Raw genomic sequence first — 16,082 nt, forward strand, 5'->3', positions numbered from 1 at the left:
GGATCCTCCTTGCACATCACCCAGTGTGGTGGGCAGCGGCTGTGGCTTATTAAAGGAGAGACTGGAGGAGAAGGGCTGTTGCTCTGATTGTCAGCAGGGTGGGTTCCTCCCAGGTACCCTCCCTGGGGCCCCCGATGGTCACCCCCAGCGGGCACCAAGAGCTGCACGAGCTGTGCTTTATTTGGGAGAGGGAGGGGGATGCAGCCCTGTGCCCCCTGACAGCCCCTTGGCTGTCGGGCTTGTGAGGAGGGAAGCCCCTGGGTGCGGGTAATGAGGATCCCCTGTGGGTGTGGGATGGGGCATGGCCATGTCCCCCTGCTCAGCGCCCGTCCCCAGGGTGCTACTGCAGGACAGAGCCAGCGGTGAGCTTGCGGGGCAGGGAGGGGCTGAGGGAGACGATGGAGGGCCGGGGGGGCAGCCGGGGGTACACACGCTGCAGCACGGCCCGGCGGAACAGGATGTACACCCAGGGGTCCAGGATCTGGTTCCAGGTGACCATGCGGATGTAGATCAGCAGCATCTCCTGCGTGTCCGTGGGCAGCACCTGCGCCTGGCCAGGCAAGTGCTGTAGGACCGTCTGGACAATGAAGATCTGGAGGGAGAAGGGGACAAAAATGACAGTGGAGGATCCATGAGCTGCTCCAGGATGGGGAAGTGATGAAGGTCGAGGCACAGAGTCCCTTGGAGGAGTCTGCCCCAGTCTGGGGCACTGCTCTGCCTGTCACCAGGGGCCAACTCAGGGTGTAGAGAGGTGGCAGGGGGACACTGGCAGGGGAGGTCTTACCAAGGGGACACCCCCAGACCTGGGACCTCCCTAGCAGGGACATGGAGGGGACACAATGAAAGCTGGCACCTCACTGTGAAGGGTGGGGGACACCAAGGCCCAGGAGGGACATTGGAGGGAGGTAGGGGGAACACACCAAGACTGAGACCAAACAAGGTGGAACAGGTGACACAAAGACCCTCACAAGGAGGAACGGGGGACATAAAGAACATAAAGACCCAGGAGGGACACGGAGGGGTGGTGATGGGGCACGCCAGGACAGAGGCCTCACCAGAAGGGGCATCCAGCAGATGGTGGCGATGATCATGATGCCCACGAGCTGCACCATCATCTCCACCTCACTGTCACGGCGCCGCTGCACCGACTCGCGGTCGTGGTAGACGCGGCAGAGCGTGACCACGCTGACGGTGTTGAGGACGAAGGAGAGCAGCACGGAGAGGATGCCCAGCAGTGCGAAGAGCAGGCAGAAGATGACGTTGCCAGTGTCGGGCAGGAGGGTGAGGAAGCACCAGGAGCCCGGGAACTGCAGCGTGTAGCGCCCCAGGCCGAACACCGGCAGCAGTCCCAGCAAGCAGGAGAAGCCCCACACCAGCCCCACGATGGCCCAGGCGCGGCGCTTGGAGAGGCTGGTGGAGCGGGAGAAGGGGCGGTTGATGCCCAAGAAGCGCTCCCCGGCCATGGTGGCTCCCAGCAGCAGCGGGCACTGCCCGAAGAAGACCATGGAGAAGCCAAGGAAGTTGCAGAGGTGGCAGCCAGGGTCGACCTTGGCCCAGGAGAACTTGGTGAAGTGGTAGGGGATGATGACCGAGGCTGTCACCAGCAGCCCCATGAAGTCTGTGACCACCAGCCCACAGAGGAAGATGAGGAAGGAGGAGCGGGCCTGGCTGGAGAGCTTGCGGGAGGAGCTGACCAGGACACAGAGGGCAAAGAGGTTGGAACAGAGGCCGATGAGGCCGAAGGTTGTGGAGAACCAGGGTGAAGTGATGCTGTTCTGTGTGCTGGCACGGCCATCGCTGGCATTGAACACCCCGAAGCACGAGTCTGCCTGCCCGGCCGTGCTGCTGTTGGGGGGCTCCATGTCTCACACCCCCTCCTGCTCCTTCCAGCAGCCTCAGGCACCCACCTGGCTCTGCTCCATGGCAGGAGCCCCCCGCTGCTGCCAGCACCAATCCCACCTCGCCCTGTGGGGGGAACAGAGGGAATTTAGGGCTGCTCCCTATGGCCAAGCCCACCCATCATCCATCCTGAGCCTGCACATACGGGGTCCTCCAGGGTCTGCGGAGAGGGACACCAGGGTGGGACCACAGCCCATGGAGAGGGACACCAGGGTGGGATCACAGCCCATGGAGAGGGACACCAGGGTGGGACCTGGCTCGTGCTGTCCCCAGGCACAGCTGCAGAGGGTGCCAAGGGCTGCAGCCCCACAGCTGCTGGGATTAACTGTCCTGGGCCAGAAGCCACGTGGGGCTGCAGCCATGAGGCTGAGTCCCCACAGCGGGTGCTGGGGGAAACTCAGCTTTGACAGCCTGGCTCCCTCCTGCCCCAGGGGGACATAGCCAGAGATCCCTGGGCCATCACCCTCCATCCATGGTGGGGGACACAGTCTGAAGGTGCAGAGTAGCTGCACCATGGCACGATCCTGACACTCTGCCTGTCCCTGTGTGTAAACCCCTGGCTCATTGTGAAGATGTCCCATTCCTCCAGTGTGCTGGGGAAACCTGAGGTACAGCTTCAAACCTGTGCTGCAACCCTGGCACCATATCCAAACCATAGCCAATGAGGGTGACAGACCTGCTCTGCTTTCCTGGCACCCCTCAGATTGGGAGCTGTGGGTTTGTCACCAGGACAGTGGCTGTGACAGGGATGGCCATGGTGATGGACAGCCCAGTCAGCATCACTCTGCCTCACTTGGGCTGGGAATCATCTGGAAATCATAGACTCGTGGAATATCCTGCGCTGGAAGGGACCCCAAGGTTCATCAAGTCCAACTCTGGGTCCTACGTGGCCCTTCATTGCAAATTAGTCCAGTTGCAAATGGGATGATGTGGGACAGGACAGAGATCTGGCAATGGTGGGGACTGGATACTCTGGGGCACAGACTCCCACAGGGACCACACCCCCCCTCTTCTCCTGGGAGCCAGTTCTCCAGGCTGTGGATGCTCTTACCACCCCACTTCCCCCAGCCCACCCTCCTGGCTGACACGGTCCTCAGCCCAGTGGCCCCAGTAGAACGCCCAGTGAGATGCCCTACCCCAGCACGTCACCCCTGCAAAGCCCCCATGCAGTGCTCCTCTCTCGTGCAGGGTGGCACTGCCACCTGTCCTCTGTCCCTCATTGAAGTTAAACCTCACCCCAGCTCTGATCGTGGCTCTTTGTCCATCACTGGCCCGGCTCTGGGTCCCCACGCCCTGTGCCCCACCCAGACACCCCTCACTGCCAGCCCCGCTCCGGCCCCTGGTGCGAGGGTGGCCGCAGGGTTGGGAGCCCCGGCACGCACCCGAGGCACGCGCCGATCCCACAGCCCGGGTGGGCTGGGATGGGGCCAGGCATTGCAACACCCCCTGGGCCTCATCCCGGTGACACGGGGGACGGGGGCGCCGGCCGTGCCCCGGACCGGCCGTGCCCCGGACCGGCAGCCCAGGCAGCGGGGAAAGGGCCCGGCACGGTGGCGGCGGCTCGGCCCCGTCCCTCTCCTGTCCTGCGTGGGGGGCTGGCGGCGCTTGGTGGTGAATCACCGTGAGGGTGGGCCCGGCTTTTTCCATGAGCCAAGAGCGAAAACTCGCTGCTGTTTGTTCTCACTGGTCCCCGAGGGACCGCGTCAGCCCCAGAGGCGTCGGCCCTGCAGACACGTGCTGAGGCCTCAGCGTGACATTCTAAGACCCTAAGGAGCCACCAGCCTTTCCCATGTCCTCTGAGAGGTGACAAAGTCACCCCTGCCCCACAGCGATGCCACGCGAGTGCCTGGTGTGCCAGTCCCACTCCAGTTGTCCCTTGCCATGTACCTGCCCACACTGTTCAGGGGCTGTCCCCAGACATGTGCCCCGTGTCCCAGGGGGCTCCCTCTGCTCACTGGGCTTCAAGAGTCCCTGGGGCGACGCTGCCCTGCTGTCCCTGTCAGCTGGGTGCTCACAGCCACAGGCTGCTCCTGGCTGTCCCTGGCTCACTGTGGCAGGGTATGACCCCTCCCTACCGTGTCCAGTGGTGGGGGGGGTCTCCTTGCAGAGGTACCGTGGCCAGGCAAGGAGGCAGCAGCCCCAGAAGCTCCAAATCCCGCCATTACCTACATCCCCTCCCTGTCCTCCCTTCACCTCCTGACACGAGCACAGCCTGGACCCCACTGCAGCCTGGACAGGGACCCCGGGGCTCAGAGGACTCTGAGCTGGGCCCAGGGGCTGAGCAGCTGGGACCCCTGTGCAGAGCTGCCTCAGCTGGGCACCACATTTAGAGAAAATCTAATATTTACAAAGGGCCACTCAGCAGCTGCAGGGCTGGGAGCGAGGGAAGCTCTGCTGTGCCAGGACACACCAGTGCTGCCTCCAGGAAGGGGCTCGTGTGGGGGTGGGGGGTCGCCCCCTGCCATTCCCCCCATCACAGGGGGATGCAGGAGGATGGACACGTGGGGACAGCAGAGTCCAGGGACTGCCCCCACTGACCCCCTGTGCTCGGGTATGGGGTTCTGGACCCATCAAAATGGACATGCCATGGGAGCAAGGGTTTGGCAAGGGGTGCTGGGGTAAAATTCCAGAGGAAAGGAGCTAGCTCTGAAATGTTCTATTGGAGGCTGTGAGGCACTGGCAGTGGGGTGGGGGGGGCTCCTGGCAGCACTGCAGGTTTGGGTCCTGCTGCAGATGCACCAAGGCTGCCCTGCCTCTGCTGGGCACTGCTTCCTGCCCTGGCCACATCCGAGGGGAGTGAGGGAAAGGCAGATGGGGAGTGTGGGAAGCTGCTCCTTATCAGCTCCTGCCCCAGCCCACTGCTTCCCCAGGCTTCCCCAGGCAGGACTGGGCATGGGGTCTGGAGAAGGCTTGCAACATCACGCTGGGGTGGGGGCTGGGAGAGGCACCACACACCTGCAAAGGGACCCCCAAAGCAGACAGCAGTGACTCCCCCACACCCCATGCTACCCTCGACCCGGGGTCTGCCCCTGGTGCTTAGCCACAGGGCAGCGGTGCAGCGATGCTGCAGGGTGTTTGCATTTATCCCTTGTGTGGCCACTCTGCTTGCTGGAGCTCTCCAGGACAATGACCTTCCTTCACGATCTCTTCTGTCTCCACAGCCTGAAGCCCCTAGTGCAGGTGGTCCCATGGGACACTGTGTCACCTGTCAGGGATGGGTGTGGTCCCACTGCCACCTCCCTCCAGCCTGGGGCTCTGGGGGATCAAATCAGGTCGAGTTCATCAGCTAGGACAGGAAAGGCCATGGAGATGAGGCAGGGCTGAGTGTTCCTTCCTGGACCCACAACCATCACTAGGATCTGCTCCTGAAGAAGTTGGCCTCGTCTCTGCCAGGGAGATCCCTAGAACACCCAGGCCAGAGGACATTTCAGGCATGATAACTGTCCTCGCCGGGGTTTTCCCTGTCCCTGCTGTGGCCCAGGGCAGAGGTCTCCAGCCTCTCGTCTGACTGAGAAACCACTGGCACCGTCCCCATTACAATCTCCGGGGCCCCGGAGCCGGGCAGGCGGGAGGATCAACCCGAGTGCCCTGGAGTGCAGAAGCTGGGGCTCGGCAGCCCTGGGGACCAGAGCCCCCCCGTCCCGCGGCTGCCTCCGCCCGCAGCGTCGCGGCATCTCGAGAGCTTCAAGGCTGCTGGGCCGCCCGCCCCGACAGCCCGAAATAGACCCTTCCTTTCCCGACCCTTTCCTGAGCCTTTCCTCCTCCTTCTCCGGCTCTTCCCAGAGGAGCCAGCGGCACATGGGGGCGGGGGGGGACCCGAGCCCGTCCCGGCGGGAGAGCCCCGACAGCAAATCCTGGTTCCGACGGGACGCTCAAGATATGCCTGTCACGGACCCTCGGTCCCGGGGACAGACAGACAGCGGGGGGAGCGGGGACACCATGTCTCCGTCCCCCTCTATGGGGTCTCCGCTTCCCCTCCCTCGAAACGCCCCCGATCCTCGGGGCTGTGCGCGAAGCCGGCGGCGGAGCCCCGGGAGCCTTGGGAGCCGCTGGGGACCCGACCGTCCTACACAGCCCCACGAGCCCCGCACAGCCTCTCCGCCCGTCCCAGCCCGGCGGTCTGTCCGCCCGTCCCCGTCTCTGTCCGTCCATCCCAGCCTTCCGGCCTCTTTGTCCCTTGGCCCCGCATCTCTCGCTCCCCTCCAACGCCTCCCTCCCCGCACAGACCCGAGCCCTACCTCGCTGCCGGCGGGACCCACCCGGCTCGGCTGGGCTCGGCTCAGCCCGGCTCGGCTCAGCCCGGCTGGGCTCGGCTCAGCCCGGCTCGGCTCAGCCCGGCTCGGCTCAGCCCGGCTGGGCTCGGCTCAGCCCGTCTCGGCTCGGCTCAGCCCGGCTCGGCTCAGCCCGGCTCGGCTCAGCCCGGCTGGGCTCGGCTCCGCCGCGGGGCGGGGGAAGGCCGGGCTCGCCGCGCCCCCCGGAACCGGCCCCGTCCCTCTCCGCTCCCTCCCTGCTCGGGTCGGGCCTTCAGGCGGGGGTGGCCCCCCGGCCCCATCGCCCCCGGTCCGGGCAGCGCCCCGGGGACCCGGCAGCGTCCCTCCGGTGCAGCCCCCGCGGGGCCGGTGCCCAGAGCCCCCCTGGCGGAGGCAGCCGCGGCTGGGTCCGTTCGGGGCTGCGCTCCCGCTCCGTTACTCACTTGTTTACCCGAGCCAGTCCCTGCCCGGGCGGGCTTGAGGCGGGCGCTCCGGCCGTGCCGCTCCCCCAGCGGGACCCGCACCGCGGTGGGGTCCCACAGAGGCGGCGTCCCCGCCGAGCCCCGCAGCGACCCCGGGACCCGAGAGGGGAGAGGCAGCTGCGGCTCCGGCGCTGGGGGGAGGTCCCAGGGTGCTCCCGCAGCCCCGGCCGTCCCTGCCCTGGGGGGATTCGCCTCCCGGGGGTTTTCCCAGCCCGGCAGCTCCGAGCTCGGGATGTCGCTGCGCTGTCCAAACCCGAGACCAGCAGCGGTGGCACGTCCCCAGGCAGCGTTCCCTCCCCCGGTCTCAGGACACGATAGCCTCGGGGACTGCTCCTCGTGCTCCGCCGAGGAGGGCACAGCTCGGCTCTGGCCTCGGCGCTGGAGCGCCGGAGTCCGCGGGACATCCCGTCAAGGCGAGCAAGGGGCACAGCGGCTCGGCGCTCAGGTGGGTGCCCAGGCAGGTTTCCCCAGCACCGGCTCGGCACTGAGGATGCAGAGCGCAGCATCCCGCCAGGTTTGGAGCAAAGACTGTCGCGGCGAAAGCCCCGGTGGAAGGCAGGGCCAGCCCGCAGGCTCGGGCGCCGCTGCTGTCCCAGCTGGGGCCGGGGTGTGCCCGGGAGCAGCTGAGCCCATCACGGATGATGGGACACGGGGCAGCTCCACCGCCCGCCCCGCCCGGGCGTGGCCCGGCCGAGCCGCTGTGTCCTCGGCACAGCTCAGGGAGATGTGGACTAGGAGGAGCACTGAGAGCAGCCAGGTCAGGGAAAAGCCGTCAGGGGCTTCAGCCGAACACAGACGCTGATCTGGCCCTGGCACATGCCCAGGGGCTGCAGCAGCTCTCGGGGCTCAGGTTCCTGTGCCTGCTCAGTGACCCCCATGCAGTCAGACATGCAGGGAAACGCCGTGCCTTGAAGAGGATAATATGGACCCTGTTCTGGCTGGAGATACAGTGGGACGTTGTTGGGAGAGTTCTCCCACCTCTGCGTGTGCCCAGGAGGGAAAGAGAAGGGCTATGGGAAGGGAGGCTTTGCCTGGCAGCTGAACAGGGAGGGCACCAATCACCAGCTTTGGGGTTTGGGTTTTTTTCCCCGTTTCCTCCTCCCTGGCCAGGCCTTCACTCACTTCCTGTGCTGAGCCCTGAAACCCCCCTGCACAGGCAGCAGCTGGAAATAACTGCCAGGAAGGAGAGGCCAGGGAACGTGTCCGGCGCAGCTGCTGGCCCTGGGGATGTCTGGCAGGATGGGAGGGGGTACCCATGTGCAGGACCAAGGCAGTTGGGGTCCCCCACCCCCATCTGCAGGCAGGCCAAGCCCCACAAGTGTGGGTGACCAGGGCAGGAATGGAAGCCTCCTGAGCACCAGCTCCCACGGTGGCTCTGCAGCTGGATCCCGCCCGCAGAGCCAGGACAAGGCAACACCCCTGAGCCATGGGGCAGCCCCCAAGGGCTTGGAGAGCCCTGCACAGCAGGCTTGGCTCTGCCCTAGTGCTGGGGAACCAGGACAGCCCCCTAAGTCCCTGCACCATGGGCCTGTACTGGGAGGGGCTGGATGCAGGTAGGAAATGGCCTCTTGGTGAAGCCAGGGCAGAGCCTTCCTGCACCCCCAGGCACTACTCACCAGCACCTCATCCTGCCTGCCTGAATGGGCATACCCTGGGCTTAGGAGGCTTGTGGGGAATGGAGCCATGTGGGGTGATCCCAGAGGAATGTAGCTGTGCCCATGGTCATCATCTGGTGGGACCAACACCAGCCAGTCCCACCTCAATGCTGAAGTGTCCCTAAGGTGACAAAACCTGTCTCAACATCAATAGAGGCCCTTGGGAACCCCTACTTCATCAACAGGATACTGGAGAGTGCAACTGCTTCTTGTCCAGGGCAGGGAGAGCCTCACAGGCATCGTGTGGGAGGGACTGCAGGCTCTGGAATCCGGATTTTCCCCTGTAAGGAAATATCCCAAGCAGCATCCCTCTCTCTGCTCCACCAGAGCAGCACTAAAGGCTCCCATGCCCCAGCCAGGACTGAGAGATGTGGCACTGCTCCCAGGCTGGGGAAGGCAGATCCCAGGGGACGACGTGCCAGGAATGGGGCCTGGGGGAGGGTGAGGGGGCCCTCTATGAAGCAGGACACAGGGCAGTGCTGAGCTGGTGCAGTCAAGGGCCCTGTGACTCCAGCTGGGGAGCAGCAGCTGGACTGGTCTGGCACTGAAAAGGGGAAAGTGTTGGGAGTGGGAGGAGGCTGGAGAAGGGCAAGGAGCACATGTGGGGATGGGGTAACAGCCCCAGAGACACAGGGGTGAGGACACCCAGCCCAAGCACTACCCAGGGGAGCTCCCCATGCTGGCCCGGTATAGTACTGGCTGGTGATGTCAGGCAGGAGCAATGGGGATGCCCATGCCCAGGATCTCATGGCTAAAACAACCCTTATTTTATTTACACCAAAGACTCACGGTCCTTCATGATAAATGCAAAGACAGAGAAAAGCCTCAGGAACATGGCCAGTGCTGGGCCAGGCCTTGGGGCCATGCATAGAACAGTGTATGTGCCGTGGGACGAGAGCTCCTGCCCGTCCCTGCCAGGAGTCTGAGGGCGCCGAGGCCTCACCGGCGGTACCGGTAACGCTTGAAGTGGAACCAGAGCTGGAAGATGCCATTGGCAAACTGGCAGCGGAAGCCGTGGCGGTGGGAGTACTCCCACTCCCTGTTGACAATCTTGAAGGCGATGTCCTCATAGGGTGGCCCGGCATGGAAGCGCAGGATGGCGAAGTCCTTGTTGTCCTGGCAGGCCTCCAGGAAGTACTCGGGCGTCGAGCGCTTGTCAATGAGGTCGGGGTAGAAGATGTTGAACTTATAGCCCTGCACGATCTTGGGGGGAGGGTTGTCGAAGTCGTAGTGGGTCTGGTTGTACTTGTTCCACTCGAAGCCTGTGTGCACACGGTTGAAGAAGCGGGGCTTGCGGGGCCGGTACTTGTCAGCCCACAGATAGGCCTTGCCCGTGAGCGGCATCTCCACGCTGAACTGCGCCTCGTCCGCGCCCATGCCCTCCTTGGCCTTGCGGAAGAAGATGTCGTCGGTGCTCTCGGAAGCGTCACCTATAGGGGAGGAGAGGTGACATCAGGTTCTGCAGTGCCAGCCAGGCCTGGGCTGTGAGACACTGCTCCAAGGCATGTAGAGAAGGAGATGCTGTGCAGAGGATGCAGAACTGGATACAGGAATGCACGGGCTGCCCTGCAGGCTCTGAGCAGAATTGTGCTGGAAAACTCAACCAAAACACCCCTCCTGCCTGTCTGCACCCAAACACCTTGGCGGTAGTGAGGCAGGTCCCCCAGGGAGCACCAGCAGCCTGAACACCATCTCCGGGCTCCTGCCCAGGCCACAGTGCCCTTTGCTCCAGCACCCCTCTGCCAGGTCAGCTCTGGGTGCCTGACCCAGATGAAGTTCTTGCCCTTTCCTGAGGGCAGTGTCCCCTCCAGTCCTGCACCCCGAATCTCTGCATGTCCCCCATGCTGGGCAGGCTGCAAAGGTGGCGGGTGCAGGGCCTGCCCTGGGGCTCACCTGTCACCTGGAGCTGCTGGCGCAGGAGCAGCAGCCGGTGCGTGTCCTCCTCGGCCTCCAGCACGTGGGCATCGAAGGGCAGCTCGCTGGGGCCCAGCAGCCGGGGGCTGTACTTGCCCGCGTCGTAGTCATCCAGGCTCTGCTGGATCAGATCCTCCTCCATCAGCACAGCCTCCCCCTCTGCCTCTCCTTTGGCCTCTGTGTCCTGCTCTGCCTCTGGCTCTGAGGATGGCCCTGGCTGTGCCTCAAGGCTCTCCTCGGGATCCAGCCTGCATGGAAGGGAGAAGAGAGGACTGGGACGGGGATGGTACCCTCGTTGGCTGCTCACCTGAGCTCTGCCTGGGGAAGGGCGAGGGCACAGGACTGCCTTTGTGCCCAGGGACAGGCCCAGGAGTTTGCTCACCTGTCACTGGGGGAAGCTGGCTCCCGCTTGATGATGGGGAAGAGCGGTTCGCTCTCCACACCCTGCTCCTGCTTCAGCTTGTACAACTTCTGACGCAGCACGTCCTGGTGCCGCTCCCGCAGCCTGAGGAGGAGAGGAGCTGTCGGGTCCCAGCCAGCAGAACCACCTCACTCCCACTGCCAAAAGCTTTGACACCCACCTCCATGGGCAGAAACCTGCTGGGCTTGGATGGCTTTGGGCTGAAAAAGCCCCAGTTCAGTTCTCTTGGAGACCTCACTAAACATCACCGCTGCATAACGGACTGGGTGTCCCACCCTGCTCCCCTCTTGGAAATCAGCCATCTCAGAGAAGGCAGAACACCCTCCCCCATTCCCCCCTCCAACTGGGTTTATGCCTCCCCAGCTCTGCCCACGGCAGTGTCTGCACTGCCCCCACTCTCTGCTCTCACCTGGCCCGAGCCATGTAAGCCTTCAGCTGCTGCAGGAGGCTCTCCCAGTACCCGATGTCCAGGTTGGGCCCTCCTGCCCGGATCTTGCTCTCAATGCCCTGGTACAGGGCTTGCAGCTGGTTGTACGTCTTCCCCTTGAACACGGACTGCACGTCTGAGCTGACCGAGGCATTGACGCCATCCCGACGCTCCCCTGGACAGGTGAGGGCAGCCGGTCGGGCTCGGGGCTCTCAGCTGCGCTCACCCCGGTTCTCTGACAGCAGCCAGCGCACCCTGGCCAGGGACAGCTCCACAGCCTCCATCCAGCAGGTCCAAGAGAGCCCCTCTGAGCCTGAGCACACACAGTGCCCTGCATGACCCACCCCTCACCCCGACACCCACACCAGGCTCTGCTCTCCTGCTCACCTGGTCCTCCTTTCCCGGAGGCCTCCAGCTTGCGGAGCTTGGCGATCTCATCCTCCGTGATGATGGTCATGTCCCTCCAGAAGTCCACGTTCTTTCCTTGCTCCAGCTCCATGTACACCTGCAGGCAGAAGACACATCAGGCACCTGCTCCACACCAGGGACAGGAGAGCAGAGCTAGTAGAGAAGCTCTGAGCCCAGGCAGAAGGGCAGCAGAGCAGGCACCTGGATGTCCTCCACCAGGTCCTCCATGTCGGACACGGTCAAGCCGTTGAGGAAGGTGTAGGGTTCGTGCATCTCCACCGCCAGGTCATCGTCCTCTGCGCTGATGTACTTGGCCAGAAGATCAATGGGTTTTGCCCTCCCATCCCGAATCCGGATCTTGGACCTGGCGAAGGCGCAGGAACAGAGGGACATGGGGGACACTGAGCAGTGCCATCCTCTGCTCCCTGCCAGGCCTGGCTCTGAGCAGGTGCACACCTACCGCAGCTTGGCCTGCTGCAAGTGGAAGTTGTCCTCCTGCTCTTCCCAGGTTTTGAAGTGCTCAGCCTCCTTCTCCCGCTGCAGCATCTCCAGCTCCTGCTCCCGCATGGCTTTTTCCCGCTCCCGCTCCAGGCGCAGCTGCTTCACCTGCCCAGGGTGACAGAGCTGTGAGGCCACTGCGGGTGGGCGCCTGTGCAGGCACCACCGGCACCTGCTCCAGGACACAGCCATACCATGAGCCATCCCTGAGTTGCCTTGGCTCCTGCCAGCCCTGTGGGAGACAGGGGACACAGGCACAGCTGAGTGCCTCAGTGTCATGACCTGGCACTGTCTTCCTCAGCACCTCCTGAGCTCCTGGGCTCAAACCTAAGGCAAGAAGTTTCTCATCCTGGAACAGCAGGAGCCAGGGTTCTATGACTCCCACAATCCTACAGACTAGACACACACAGGAGAAGAAAATGGGGACTTCCCAGTGAGAGCTAGTGTTGCAGATGATAGATAAATATAATTGTTCATAAATAATACATCTAGGATGAGAACAGTTCTCCCAGCTAGCTGGATGACAGCCCTGCCTTTAGATGAGTCCTGGGGTGAAACGGACTGTTCCATCCCACCCCCAAAAGATGTATGGCTCATCCCACACCTCTGTACCCTCCCCTAAAACATCAGTGTCTGTAACCCCATTGGATATGCCTCATCCCAACCCACCTCAAAGCTCTCCTGATAAGGGGTCTCTGAGGGGCCACGCGCCCTCTTGGAACCTCTTCCCCCATCTTGGAACTTCCTCCCCTCCTGGAACCTCCTTCCCTCCCTTGGAGCTTCCCCTCTCCCAAACCCTCCTTTTGTCTCTCTCCTCCCCCACCCTCTCAGGCCCAGCCACGTGCTGTGTCTGGGAGCACGAGGCAGGACCCTCCTGCACCCCCAATAAACCTCTTTCCCCAAGAGCAAACTTCAGAGATCTCTGCCTCCTTTCACCCACACCATGCCGGAGCGTGGCATTTTCCTCAAACCAGGCTGTAAACAGGGTTCTCAGTGACATGGAAAAGAACATCTTATCCCACCTTCTGCAGCTCCAGACGATTGTCCTCCTGGATTCGCTTGTTCCTCTCCTTCAGGTCCTTCTCATCCAGATGGCTGATGCCTTTCTTTTCCAGTGCCTTAAACAGAATAACCGAGGGAAGCTGTGAAAGGACCCAAGGACCAACACAGCCCCTCACTGGCCAGCAACTGCTACTCCCTTCACCCATTTCTGCTGCTCGAGTGAGGTCTGATCCTGTTGAAAGTCTCTAAATCACTCAAATGCTGCTCCTGAAGCCCCTCAGCAAACCCAGGCTCAGCCCATATAGCCCACCTGGCTTGGTGAGGTGAGTGCCAGCACAACAGCATCACGGTGTCATGAGGGAAGGTACCTTAAAGGTCATCTTGTTCTACCTCCTGCCATGGCAGGGACACCTCCCACTGTCCCAGGCTGCTCCAAAACCCATCCAGCCTGGCCTTGGGCACTGCCAGGGATCCAGGGGCAGCCACAGCTGCTCTGGGCACCCTGTGCCAGGGCCTGCCCACCCTGCCAGGGAACAATTCCTGCCCAATCTCCCATCCAGCCCTGCCCTCTGGCACTGGGAGCCATTCGCTGTGTCCTGTCCCTCCAGGTCCTTGTCAAGTTCTTCTCCTGCTCTCCTGGGGCCTCTGTAGCCACTGGAAGGAGCTCTAAGGTCTTCCCAGAGCCTTCTCTTCTCCTTAACCCTGAACACCCCCAGCTCTCTGCCATTCCTACAGCAGAAGTGCAGCATTCCCGTGACCATTGTCATGTCCCTGACTCAATAAATGTCACCCAGCACTCAGCCTGCAGCTCCCAGACCCTCTCCTGCCCTTGACCCATCTTATCTCACCGCCCTGGATACAGACCCCACCTGAGGCACAGATCCCCCTGCCTCCCCCTGCCTGTTCCATTTGGCTGCAGGGCCAGGGCAGAGCTCACCTTGCTCCAGATGAAGGTGCCCAGCAGGTTGTTGTCCCCGAAGGGATTGTCCGTGTTGGTGTAGCCCATGTACTCCTCACCCCAGCCCATCTTCTCCCGCTTCTTTCTCTCCTTGGCTTCCTTTTTGGCCAGCCTCCGTGCCCGCTTCTCCTCGGGCGTTTCCAGGGCCTTCATCAGAGCCGCCTGTTTCTTCTTCTCCTCCCTCAGCCTCAGCCGCTCCTGCAGGCTCAGCTGCTGCCCCGGCTCCTCCCGGGGCCGCGGCGGGGAGGGGGAGCTGACGGAGGACACGGAGGACTTGGATCCATCTCTCCTGCGGCGCCGCTCCCGGCTCCGCGCTGCCCTGTCCCGCCCGCGCTCCGGGCTGGAGCCGGAGGAGCGGCCCCGGGACCGGGAGCGCTGTTTCCTCCGGTCCTTACGGTGCCGGTCCCGGCTGCGGCTTCTTTTCTTCTTTTTCCATTTCTGTCTCTCATCGCCGGAGTCCGAGCTGGGGGGGCACAGCCGGCCTTCAGCGGGAGGAGGGCACGGAGCGTCTCCCGCCGCAGGCGAGGCCGGCCCGGCACCGGCGCCACCGGCAGCGCCGGGACAGCGAGCGGCACCCGCGGCCCGGCCCTGCCCGCCCCGGGTCCCTCCCCGCGACCGGCGGGCCCGAGCCGCCCCTCGCGGCCCCACCGGGCCCGGCGGTGCGGGCGGGGCCGGGAGGGGCCCCGCTGCCCCGGCCCGCTCCCTCCCCACAGCCGCTCGGGGCCAGGCGCGCACTCACCCCGAGCTCGGCTCCCGGCGTCGGCCCCGGCTCCGGCTGTGGTGTCGCCGCCCGTGGCTCCCAGAGCGCGAGCGCCCGCGATCCCGCTCCCGGTCCCGTTCCTTTTCCCTTTCCCGGTCCCGCTCCTTTTCCCGGTCCCTTTCCCGCTCCCGGTCCCGCTCGGAGCGGCCGCCCCGGCCCGGGCTGCGCGGCCCGGAGCCCATCGGCAGCGGCGGCCCCGCCCCGGGGCCTCGCGGGGCCTCGCGGGGCCTCAGCTCACCGGGCTGCCCCGCCGCCCGCCTGCGCCCGCCCCGCCCCGGCAGCGGCCCCGGCGCACACAGGCGGGCGGCGGGCAGCCCCGCGCCGGGGGCGGGGCCTGTCCCGATCCCCTCCCTGCCCGGGCCGGGCGCGCCCGCGGCGGAGAGACCGGGACGGAGCGGCACGGAGCTGTGTGCCGTGTGCCGGGAACGCTGCACCGGAGCGGCACGGAGCTGTGTGCCGTGTGCCGGGAACGCTGCACCGGAGCGGCACGGAGCTGTGTGCCGTGTGCCGGGAACGCTGCACCGGAGCGGCACGGAGCTGTGTGCCGTGTGCCGGGAACGCTGCACCGGAGCGGCGCAGAGCTGTGTGCTGGGAACGCTGCACCGGAGCGGCACGGAGCTGTGTGCCGTGTGCCGGGAACGCTGCACCGGAGCGGCACGGAGCTGTGTGCCGTGTGCCGGGAACGCTGCACCGGAGCGGCACGGAGCTGTGTGCTCGGCACAGAGCAGCGCTGGGAACGCTGCACCGGAGCGGGTACAGAGCTCTGGCAAAGGGGCTCCCCGGAGGAGGAGGGGAAAAACCCTCAAAACCACCGAGGAAAGAAAAACGGCGCCCAGGCCTCGAGCCCCCGGAGCACAGATGGGGTCACACCCCAACATCGGCGTCCCCGCCTTTCGGCACACGGACACGCGTGGGAACAGCGACATCCGCGGGGACAGCCACCAGGACAGACTGGGGTGGGAACAGCGACAGCCACCAGGACAGACTTGGCGCGGGTTGGCATGGCCAGAAAACCCCTCAGGCATGACCCAAGACGCCGCCTCAGCCCTGGCTTTCTCCTTGTCCATTCGGGAGGCTCTGGAGCAGTGGCTGGGAACGAGAAGGGGAATGCAGGGGCGATGGAGCCCTGCAAACGCCTCTGCCTGCCTTGGACCAAGGCCTGTGAGTGCTCTGCCTTCACTGAAAAACTCCCCAACGTGCAATTCCAGGACACGTGGCTGGAGAGGCAGCGGCAACCCAAAGCTGCATCCTCTCTGCGTGTGTTGAGGGTCTCTACGGGCTCCTGGGTTTGCCCCAGAGCCTTTACAGGAGCCTGACTGCAAACTCAAGGACAGAGATCCCATTTTCTCCTGCCAGCCTCATACCTGTCAGGGAGAGCTCACCTGCAGCCCCAGCACCAGGCAATGGT

General features: G+C 64.3%; 2 protein-coding genes across 8 annotated transcripts; both read right to left on the reverse strand.

The window, feature by feature from the left end:
* Positions 1 to 162: 162 nt before the first annotated feature.
* TBXA2R (thromboxane A2 receptor) lies at positions 163 to 6,761 on the reverse strand. Of its 6 annotated transcripts, none has more exons than XM_085562657.1 (4): positions 6,259 to 6,346; positions 6,138 to 6,202; positions 1,056 to 1,965; positions 163 to 592 (listed from the first exon to the last, which is right to left on the reverse strand). In XM_085562657.1, exons 3-4 carry the CDS (start codon positions 1,860 to 1,862, stop codon positions 341 to 343), a joined length of 1,059 nt encoding a protein of 352 aa, XP_085418783.1. In that variant the 5' UTR covers positions 1,863 to 1,965; positions 6,138 to 6,202; positions 6,259 to 6,346; the 3' UTR covers positions 163 to 340. The 6 variants fall into 6 exon arrangements, with proteins under 6 accessions (XP_085418783.1, XP_085418784.1, XP_085418785.1 ...); XM_085562658.1 differs by having other exon boundaries at positions 6,309 to 6,339; XM_085562659.1 differs by lacking the exons at positions 6,138 to 6,202; positions 6,259 to 6,346 and adding an exon at positions 6,593 to 6,761.
* Positions 6,762 to 9,031: 2,270 nt separating this feature from the next.
* Positions 9,032 to 14,863, reverse strand: CACTIN (cactin, spliceosome C complex subunit). Of its 2 annotated transcripts, none has more exons than XM_021528296.3 (10): positions 14,654 to 14,863; positions 13,894 to 14,377; positions 12,977 to 13,072; positions 11,917 to 12,062; positions 11,658 to 11,820; positions 11,436 to 11,553; positions 11,031 to 11,223; positions 10,583 to 10,705; positions 10,180 to 10,448; positions 9,032 to 9,716 (listed from the first exon to the last, which is right to left on the reverse strand). In XM_021528296.3, exons 1-10 carry the CDS (start codon positions 14,854 to 14,856, stop codon positions 9,226 to 9,228), a joined length of 2,286 nt encoding a protein of 761 aa, XP_021383971.2. In that variant the 5' UTR covers positions 14,857 to 14,863; the 3' UTR covers positions 9,032 to 9,225. The 2 variants fall into 2 exon arrangements, with proteins under 2 accessions (XP_021383971.2, XP_021383970.2); XM_021528295.3 differs by having other exon boundaries at positions 10,180 to 10,472.
* Between the last annotated feature and the right edge of the window lie 1,219 nt (positions 14,864 to 16,082).

The sequence above is a fragment of the Lonchura striata genome, chromosome 28 (genome assembly GCF_050655825.1).
Source record: "Lonchura striata isolate lonStrDom1 chromosome 28, ASM5065582v1, whole genome shotgun sequence".
Lineage (NCBI taxonomy): Eukaryota > Metazoa > Chordata > Aves > Passeriformes > Estrildidae > Lonchura > Lonchura striata.